Genomic DNA, 10,436 nt, shown 5'->3' with positions numbered 1-10,436 from the left:
GAGTGGGTATAGCCAGTTATGAGCTTGCTTGGAACGAAACAACTCTTTAAAGTTGTATCTTTTTTTCAGAAAAGCATGGTCAAGAAAGCGAGTAATTAATGGACGAGAACTCCCCAGATCATGCTTTTGGAGGTGGAATCAAGAAGAGAAGTACAGATGAAAAATCACAAGAGAGCGATGAAAGAGGGAGGAGAGTCAAAATGTTATCGACCGTGAACAGGGCCCAGCAATGCCATAGCCAGGCCCCCAACTCCAAGCTCAATCTGGATGCCGCTCCCGTTTCACAGCCACACCGTCATCCCCTCGCGATCTCCTTATTGCGAGTGGAGCTTCCCATTTGTAATTCCAATCTCAACCGTTAGTGTATGGTAATATGTATTGCCTAGACACTTGGAGAACAAAGATTGGAGCTCACCAAGTTGGTTAGAGACACAGTCATTAGGATTTATAACCTTAAGGTAAGATATCGAGGTGAAAAACTACGAGACATGAATAGAGACCTAAAGAACACGAAGAACAACGAACCTGCTCGATTAGCAGGTGCTCTAAAAACCATTCGGCTAGCCAAATGGTTTTCGTGCACTTTTGGCTGGTTTCGGCTGAATGGTTCTGTATGAATATTTCAAGGATATACATGCTGGCCTAACGGCCTTTCATGGCTTGGCATTCATGGACATGCTAGAAGAGCTCCACACTAAGAGTATTTGAATGCGGCCTGCCCACCTTCTATCCTCTACCTTAGATTCCTATGCAGCTTGATGATGTTTATACCCGAGATTCTCGTGTCCAGGTTCCAGAGCCCTGCGCCCTCTCCTGTGGATCATGCTGCGGTTTTGCTCCCAGAAGCTCGAAGCATGTCCTCCTTGCCTCTAACTCAAAGAGCAAGTTCTAGTTCATTCATATATCGTTTTGGTCAGCAGAAGAATTAGGCACCAAATTTGTTGGCGATACAGGTGTTGATCTTTAACCTCTTGATACCTACAGATATAATATATTAGAGCGTGAGAAAGCTCGGCCTAAATACGTCTTTGCTGTGAGGGTAATTTGGTCCATTTTCTTCATGCTGGTGATATAAAGCCCCCTTGCATGTTGCTAGAAAATCTCCACTGTTCGAGCATGACCAGAGAGAAATTTGAAATCACCATCACTGTTGTGGTGCAAGTTAAAAGCACCAACATTCCCATTCCCAGAAATGCAGCTCCCTTGTTCTTTACTCTCCCGTAGCATGAATTAAATACTAAATGGTGGAATCTTAATAAGCGGCTAAAAGCCCTTCTTGAGCCCTAAACTCCGGGCGATGGCGCTCGTCGCGATCGAGGCGCTCCTCCTGCTCGTGCCTGCGCTCATCCATCTGGCAGCTGCTACCGACGACATTGTCGGCTGTGGTGGATTCGTCGAGGTATGTCGCGCATTTCTCTGTGATCTCCATTCACGATCTACCTACAGGCAAGTCCCGCATTGGCAAGATTGCGCAAAGCGTCAGATCCCAAGCTCGACTACTCGCACATAACCGTGAGCACGCAAGCTTCCTTTGCTTCCAAATTCGTGACAGAGCTTCCAATCCAATGCAGCTTAAGCTTCACACACTAGAAGGACTCGTCAAAGATCAGACTCAGTGTGCTCCAAATGGCTACTACTTCCTTCCAATCTACGAGAAGGTACATCCACACCAGAAGCAAAAAAGGGATTGATTGATCAGCGTTCTTTCGCAGGGCTCGTACCTTCTTAAGGTTCAAGGCCCTACTGGATGGTCATTTACTCCCTCACAGGTTTTCTCTCCCGTATTTTTTTTTCCTTTTCTTCATAACTCAGGATCGCGTTTTTGTGCTCAGGTGCCAGTTCTTGTTGATCAGCATGGTTGCAACGGAAATGCGGACATAAATTTCCACTATACTGGGTAGCTATACTTCACAAATCATATTCTTCTTAAACCCTGTTTTCTAGCTTCACGCTTGCTGGTAAAGTTGTGGGAGCTGGCGGTCCAAGCTGTAAGGAAAATGGGGCTGGTCCTGCTGGAGTAACAGTGTCTGTGATTGGACCTGGTGATTCTCCCAGCAATCACTCGGTGACGACAGGAATCGGTGGTGCCTACGAGTTTAACAACCTTTTGATAGGTATGATCCAGCCTCTGTTTCCGTTTCAAAAACGTTTTTGTGTTACAGGCACTTACAGAATAGAAGCACACCATCCCCGTCTTGATATCAACGTGATTGGATCAAACGAAGTAAGCTCATTTCGATCAGCTGTCATGCGTTATTGTTTTCCTTCAACTTCGTCAGGTTCAACTACGATGGGGCATGGGAGAGGTGGACAATATTTTTATGATCCCTGGCTACGACGTTGAAGGTCGTGTGATGTCTAAGGTACATGATAATGCCTTGGTCACTGTTCGTTCTGCTGATCTCGTACTGGCAGGGAATTCCGGTTTTGGGTGTGCAAGTTTTCTTGCACTCTAGTGACGTTAAGGATATGGAATGTCCTCAAGGGCCTGGTAAATCTCCGTTGTCTGAGCAAGCGCTTTGCCATGCTACATCCGACGTCGAAGGGAGATTCAAGTTTGCGCACGTTCCTTGTGGTATGCCAAGCTTGCACGTTTGACAAGTTAATTCTAGAAAACATGGAACAGGCTCGTACAATCTTGTGCCTTTCTACAAGGGAGAAAACACAATCTTTGGTGTTTCTCCTGCTGCTCTTGATATATCAGTCGCTCATCAGTCAATTTTCGTTGAAGAAGGTTTCCAGGTACTAGACAGAGCAACCAGAATTTCTCACCTCGCTGAAACTTACAGGTTACGGGATTTTCTGTTGGCGGACGAGTTATTGACAGCAATGGGCATGGCATCGCAAAAGTCAAAATATATATTGACAGCGTGGAGCGGGCTATTACTGATGCAAATGGTTTCTACAAGCTTGATCAAGTATGATTGAATAATTTTTGAAGTCTTATGACTTCTCTTGTCATCCAAACAGGTAACTTCAACTAGGTACAACATCACAGCCGCAAAAGAGCACTACCAGTTTACGTCACTGAAGGATTTTATGGTACACATTTGAGTTCTCAAGACAACTGATTGTTTTTCCTTCTTTTGACGGGCAGGTTTTACCCAACATGGCGTCGATTCCCAGTATTCAGGCATCACAGTATCAACTTTGCGGCTCAGTTCGTGTTGCTGGCCAATACGGAAGAGTGAGATTAGTTTGATTCTTACTTTTTGATCTTGACGGTGGTATTTGCAGCGGCAAGTCGCTCTGACTCATGGACCCTCTGACGTGAAGCCTCAGACCAAGCGTGTTGATGAAGATGGGAACTTCTGCTTTGAGGTTCGTGTTGTCCAGCATGGATGGCTGACTATTTTGTTCTCCACAGGTCCCGCCTGGTGAATATCGTCTTTCGCCCATTGCTACCGCTGCTGAGCAGAAAACAGGACTATTATTTTCTCCACAGCACTTGGATGTTGTCGTTGCTGCGCCAGTAGTTGATATTGTCTTCTTACAGGTATAGGCTTTCCTTTGTTTCGCAGAAACTCTAAAGGCAATGTTTAGGCTCAAGTCAGTATCTCTGGACACGTGATGTGCAAATCCCAATGCAGCCCTGGGATATCCATTGTGCTCGTCGATACTCAGGGAGGCGACAAAATAGTATATCAACTGACTGATACCCAGAACCATTTCAAATTTGAGAATGTTCTTCCGGGACAATATAAGCTCGAAGTAAGTAATGCCGGGTTAACATGGTCTGAAGCATGCGTAATTTTCTTTTCCAGGTGACCAAAGAAGGAGGACTTGGAGACGATGAATGGTGCTGGGAACAAAAGGTAGTCAGTGTGGATGTCACTTCTAGCGATATCGAAGACATCGTATTTGTTCAAAAAGGATACTGGCTTCGCATCAAGGCTACTCATCCAACCAAAGCGTTTATTGTTCACGACAACAAAGACCCGGTTCCCTTGGAAATCACGGTCGGTGCCTTTTTTATTGTCTTTGTGATCATCTTCTTGTTTCTTGCAGAGCGGGTGGCAGAAAGTATGCGTAGAAAGTCCTGGAATACACGAATTGCACTTTCTCTGGGCTTGTGTTTCTTTTGGTGCTCCCATTTTCTCATTTGACACATCCAATCCAAGGGTATGTCGCGCAGTTGGGAGTGTCTAAGGCTTTGAGTTTCATCTCTGTCTTGCAGCGTATCAATTTGGTTGCCGAGAAATATCTTTTAAGCGGACACATTGACGTATACTCTCCCTTATATCCTGGAGCAAACAAACTGGAACAGAAGTTGCTGGTCGAGGTTTGGAACGCTAAAGACGGGAAGCCTATTGCCAATATCCACGCTCACCTTTTCTCTGAAGCCAACGAAACAAGTCCCATTGCAGTCTATGAGTATGTCTATTGGGCCCGTCTCGGGGATGCTCTTAGTTTCGTCCCACGATATGCCAGGTATGCGTCTTCCAAACTTCGATTGCTAATATTGCTGTGTATGAAACAGAGACCAAAATCAATCGGAGCAAATTCTTCTATTCTATCCTCGAGAGCAAAACGTAAGCCACATTTTATTTTCAGTTGTGTTGATCGTAAGCTTTCAATTTGTATAATCAGGCCACTGTGGCTGTGGATGGCTGTCAACCGCAAGTACCTAGTTTTGCTGGACGACCGGCTGTGTACGTAACCGGGAGCATTGTTCCTGCACTGGAGGCAGTGAACATTGTGATAACTGCAGAAAAAGAAAGCAAAATCGGCCGTTTAAAAGCAGGAGAAGTGGCTATGAAAGTACTAACAGGAGACGATGGCGTTTTCGCAGCTGGTCCTCTTTATGACGACACCCAGTACATGGTTCATGCGGACAAGGTTCGTCCTGGATTATTTCAGAGCCTGTGATTATTGATATGTGTCTCTCTCAGCAAGGATACCATTTCAAGCCCTTTGGAAAGAACTCTTTTCATTGTCAGAAGCTTGCTCAGATCCTCGTAAACATCATTGCTGGGGACGGCGCCGAGGAGATTCTTCCGTCCGTTCTTCTTTCGCTGAGCGGAGACGATGGATACAGGAAGAACGCTGTCGCGCCGCCGGGAGGCAAGTTCGCTTTCGACGGCATGTTTCCTGGCAGTTTTTACCTGCGACCTCTGCTTAAGGTACTCGTCCTTCTGGTGCTATCTCGTGAATGAATCTTTACATCTTTACAGGAGTATAGTTTTAGTCCGCCTGCTCAAGCCTTGGAACTCTTGTCTGGTGCAACTTTAGAGACAACCTTTATTGCCCGGAGAACTGCTTACAGGTTAATTGATGTCGAACTTTTCATGTGAACTCCTTCGGTGACGATTTTGCTTCTGCTCTGTAGCATTTATGGAAGAGTCTCCTCCCTAACTGGGAAACCAGAAGAAGGCGTCACTGTGGAGGCACGTTCTGTCTCTGGTCTTTATTATGAAGAAACCGCAACCGATGCTGATGGAAAATACCGACTAAGAGGACTTGTGCCCAATACAACGTATAACGTCAAGGTGGTCGTGAAAGAGGAAGTAGACGGTCCTCCCAGACTTGAACGTGCGTCTCCAAGCGTTTATCCAGTAGAGGTACGAAAACCTTTTCGTGAGATTCTTCCAAAAGTAAGCTCCATTGTCTGCTCCTTAGATCTCCACCAAGGACACCAGCTCAATCAACTTCGTGGCTTTTGAGCACAGCTTGGCGACTGTGCTCTCTGGCCTCGTCGAGGGAAGTGATCTTGAGAAATGGCAACCGCACATATCCGTGGAGGTGGCCAGCATCTCAGAACCAGCGAAGATTGAAAGGGAGGTACCTTTGCCGCTTTCCAGCTTCTTTGAGATTCAAGGTCTTCCGAGGGGACAGTACAGGTTGCGGCTTGTTTCCAAGATGGTCGTGCAGACGCACAAGTTTCACTCGGATGTTCTCGAGGTTGATTTTGCCAAGCGCAACGATATATTCTTAAACTCCGTCAAGTTTTATGCGGAGGAATACCATCACAAGCAGGTGAGACGGGAAACTAAACATTTTCGTCTCTCTCGTGACAAGTGTGATTGCGGTCCAGGATTTAAATGCTCCTCCAGTACTTCCCGTGCTCATTGGCGTCTGTGTGGTTGGTCTCTTCACTGCAATGCCAAGGTAAGCGAAGCCGATCAAACACATTGTTCCAGTGATTTCCATTCGTGTTTCTACAGCCTGAAAGATGGATACCAACGACTTGTCGCCAAAGACTTGCGACGAACAAGCCAAAGAAAAAGAAACTAAAACGCTAACTGGAATTTTTAAAAACAGAATATGCTCGGAGGTATTCTTAAAAAAGGTGGCAGGTCTAGAGAAATCCTTTTGTGTGCTAGATTGCCTTTGATGACGCAGAGAGAAGAAGCGCCTGTGTGGGTGCAAGATGACATTGTGGAGCTGGTTCTCAGCTTTGTGGAGCTGGCCACACTGCGTCGGTGCTCTGCCGTTTGCAAGTCATGGAAGTCCATCATCAGCAATCCATCCTTTCGCCGCCGTTGGTGCCAAAACGGTGGCGACCAAGAATCATTGTGGGTTATGAATACCTCTGTCACCAACAGCGACCACTTTTTCGCCTGGGATCCATCACGTCCGAACCACAGTGTGGAGTTTGCATTGCCTCCACTGACCGAAGAAGTCGTTGCGTCCGCAGGTGGCCTGATATGCATCGTGAGCGATCCCCCCGAGCAACATCTGGGTGTGCTTAACCTGGTGGTGGGCAACCCAGTGACCCAAGAGTGGAGCGAACTACCACCGCTCCATAGAGAGGAAATTGTTTTTGCGGAGGACGACTTTGCCATGTTTGTCGATAAACATTGTTTCAAAGTTGGCGTGCACTTCACCACCTACGACTCGGGCCACTGGTGCTGCATCTACAACTCGACAACACGCGCCTGGTCTTCTCTTTCCAACCTCCCGTTCTCGCCAGCCTACCTCAAGGGGAGGGAGCTGCGGCGTCAGTTTGAACCTCGGGCTGTATTCCCAGACATGGACGACAATTTCTACGACCTCAGTATCCTGGGCTTGTATGACTTTCGCCGCACCAAGTGGATCACAGGGGAAGTCGTCCGCAGCCTGAGGATTACAACGGGCCTGGAAGACAGTGGTGGAGAGATCCTGCGCTGCGTTTTGCCGCGCCCCCGTTCGTGCGTGACAAGGCTGTGGGAGTACAATGGCCAGCACTACTTTGCAAGCGCCTGGGTGTATGCGGGAGGCCACCACGAACTACGGTGCTGTGGAGCTGATGGCTATGGCATATGGAAGGTTGATGACAACGGTGGCTTGGTTACAGTCTCGGCAGTGCACTGTAAAGCCCTGTTCAATCAAGTGTATCCTGGGCAGTCTCGAAATTTTTCTCATTGTTATATCCACGCAGAGGACAATCTCGTCATCTTTTCAGAAGGGAAAGTGTTTGCTTACGACCTGGACACAGAGCGTTGGGGTGGAGTGGGCGGGCGCACATATGAATCAGGCAAGGGACTGCTTTATCGCCCATCGCTCACGACACTCGTGGAGCAATCTTTTATTCCACATGTCATCCCAAGTGACACTGAAATTCGCCCTGAGAGAACATGGGTCTATAGAATTTTCGGGTTTTTGGCATGCTGTGTTGGTAGTCGCGCCAAGTACAAACGAAAATGACGTGGTCAGAGATCAGATTCAGGGTGGAGCCAGATCTTTATAGACAAATGTGGAGAGCATTGCAATCAGGAGAAGACGGCTTCTCCTGATCAAGTGAAAATCTTCGTCGTGTGATGTCTAAGGTACATGTTGTTCGTTCTGCTGAGCTCGTACTGGCAGGGAATTCTAAGTTTTCTTGCACTCCGGTGACGTTAAGGATATGGCTCTGCCATGTTACATCTGACGTCGAAGGGAGATTCAAGTTTGCTCTTAATCCTGGAAAATTTTGAACGGAGAAAACATATTCTTTGCATTTACCATTTGTTGGACCTTTACCTGGAAGGTCTGCTCTATAACATATAAAAGGGAAATTGCAAAATCCTTTTTAAGGTCATTCCTTCACAGCAGCAATTATAATATACAACTCCTTGTCTCGAGTAAGCCAATTCCACTATGTAGCATCAAACTTATGATGACGCAGATGGAAGAAACGCCTTTGTGGATGCAAGACGACATTGTGGAGCTAGTTCTCAGCTTTGTGGAACTGACCACACTGCGTCGGTGCTCCACAGTCTGCAAGTCATGGAAGTCCATCATCAACAATCCATCCTTTCGCCACAAGTGGTGTCAAAACAGTGGCGAGCAAGAATCATTGTGGGTTATAAATACCTCTGTCAGCGACGACGAACACTTTTTCGCCTGGGATCCATCACGGTCTAACCACAGTGTGGAGTTTGCATTGCCTCCACTGACCGAGAAAGTCGTTGCTTCCGCAGGTGGCCTGGTATGCATCGTCATGGATCATTTCTTCGTCCATCTGCATGTGTTTACCCTGGTGGTGGGCAATCCAGTGACCCAAGAGTGGAGCGAACTACCAACGCTCCATCGACTCAGGCCACTGGTGCTACATCTACGACTGGGCAACACACGTCTGGTCTTCTCTCCCCAACCTCCCGTTCTCACAGAGGGAGGAGCGTCACTGGTTTGATGATCGGTCTGTATTCCCAGACTTCTACGACCTTAGTATCCTGGGATTGTATGACTTTCGCCGCACCAAGTGGATCACAGGGGAAGTCGTGCGCAGCCTGAGGATTACAACGGGCCTGGAAGGGGTTGAACAAAGTGGAGAGTTTCTGCGCTGCGTATTGCCACGTCCCGGTTGGTGCACGACAATGCTGTGGGAGTACAATGGCCAGCGCTACTTTGCAAGCGCCTGGATTTATGTGCATGAGGGAGACTACTACAAGGTAGGGTACTGCAGAGCTGATGGCTATGGTGTGTGGAAGGTTGATGACAATGGCGGTTTGGTTATAGTCTCAGCAGTGCTCTGTAAAGCCCTGCTCGATCAAGTGTATCCTGGGCAGTCTCGAAATTTTTGTCGTTGTTATATTCATGCAGAGGACAATCTCGTCATCTTTTCGGAAGGAAAAGTGTTCGTTTACGACCTGGACACAAAGCGTTGGGGTGGAGTGGGCGGGCGCACATATGAATCAGGCAAGGGAATGCTTGATCACCCATCGCTCATGACACTCGTGGAACTCTTACAATCCACATGTCATCCCAAGTGACGATGAAATTCGCCCTGAGAGCAAATATGCCGGAATGTTCTACACAATTTTCGGGTTTTTAGCATGCTGTGTTGGTTGTGGGCGAAAATGACGTGGTCAGAGATCAGATTCAGGGTGGAAGGAGATCCCTACGGAAATGCGGAAAGCAGTGAAGACCTTGCGGGATCAAGTGAAGATCTTCAGGACCATGGTATAAAATGCCAGCAGAGAAAGCGAGAATGGCGAGGATGGAAGAGGCACCCCAGCCCTAGCACTTAGAGCATCTCTCTGAGAGGATCCCCAATGTTCTCGAGGTTGATTTTGCCAAGCTCAACGATCAGACAAACTATGCAGGATTTAATTTCCCGTGCTAATTGGCATCTGTGTGATCAAACGCATTCTCGTGCAATATTGATGGATCTTTAAAGGAAGTATATACTCGAGAATTTAGGCTACCATGTTTTAAACGAATCTCTATGTCGCGCCTTGCGCCCGTCATCGGGCGTTTGTGTCGTCTGTAGCAGCAGAATCCGAGACGGAAATATCGCCGCATCGCATCACCGCACAAAATTCAATGAGTCATACGAGGAACTGTAGTGTAAGATCTTTTTGGAAGTTTTCTCAAGCCTTGAGCTTGTGTTCTTGACTTGCTCAGTGAGCTCACGGAATGGTTATGGCGGTCCAGACACTCTATCCAGACGCTAAAGTTACAATTGGGCCATGGATCGAGAACGACTTCGATCTCAAAGAACCACTGTCAGACAAAGATTTGAAGAAGATAAAGATGGAGATGGTAAGTTTTTCTTAGGATCGCATCATTATGGAATTGCTTGGCAGACGGAGATCAAACGCAAAAGGAGGAAGCCAGGAGACGTGATCACCGTCGACTTGGCCTGTTCTCCTTGTAAAGATCCAAATGCCCGCTGGTCTTCCACAGCTCAGCCTTGGGAACGTAAGGTGTCTAGAGTAGCTTGTATCCTCGTCTTAGGTGAACTTTCTTCCAGTAGTCTTCGATAACTAGCTCCTTTAGACGAGACCGCCCCAGCGTCCAAAGTTGATGAGATGAATAAATATCATCGCAAGAAAAACCTCCATCTGGATTCAATCCAGATGGAGGTTTTTCTTGCATGATATTTATTCATCTCAATTTGAGAAAAGCTCAAGGTCTTTATCATCTGCAGTCGATGAACTGATCCGTTCCACATCCAAATGTACAAGGACAGAGTGAGGATCAATCGACTTCGTGGTTTTTCCTCGAGGGAAGTGGTCTTGAGAAATGGCAAC

At 47.1% G+C, this 10,436-nt stretch overlaps 1 protein-coding gene across 1 annotated transcript; it reads left to right on the top strand.

Moving 5' to 3' along the window:
• Window positions 1-1,267: 1,267 nt before the first annotated feature.
• Window positions 1,268-6,337, top strand: LOC9645498 (nodal modulator 1). The gene is made up of 27 exons (XM_002975778.2): window positions 1,268-1,399; window positions 1,447-1,512; window positions 1,572-1,658; window positions 1,713-1,769; window positions 1,833-1,897; window positions 1,945-2,114; window positions 2,163-2,224; window positions 2,280-2,363; window positions 2,416-2,575; window positions 2,627-2,742; window positions 2,790-2,918; window positions 2,971-3,042; window positions 3,098-3,187; window positions 3,238-3,321; window positions 3,368-3,496; window positions 3,544-3,711; window positions 3,765-3,959; window positions 4,009-4,122; window positions 4,178-4,431; window positions 4,481-4,532; window positions 4,591-4,839; window positions 4,893-5,123; window positions 5,175-5,266; window positions 5,330-5,561; window positions 5,620-5,976; window positions 6,035-6,108; window positions 6,165-6,337. Exons 1-27 carry the CDS (start codon window positions 1,298-1,300, stop codon window positions 6,232-6,234), a joined length of 3,561 nt encoding a protein of 1,186 aa, XP_002975824.2. The 5' UTR covers window positions 1,268-1,297; the 3' UTR covers window positions 6,235-6,337.
• The last annotated feature ends 4,099 nt before the right edge of the window (window positions 6,338-10,436 follow it).

Source organism: Selaginella moellendorffii, unplaced genomic scaffold (genome assembly GCF_000143415.4).
Source record: "Selaginella moellendorffii unplaced genomic scaffold, v1.0 SELMOscaffold_28, whole genome shotgun sequence".
Taxonomy (NCBI): domain Eukaryota; kingdom Viridiplantae; phylum Streptophyta; class Lycopodiopsida; order Selaginellales; family Selaginellaceae; genus Selaginella; species Selaginella moellendorffii.
The sequence above is the reverse complement of the archived record's forward strand: the minus strand, read 5'-3'. Positions and strand labels throughout refer to the sequence as shown.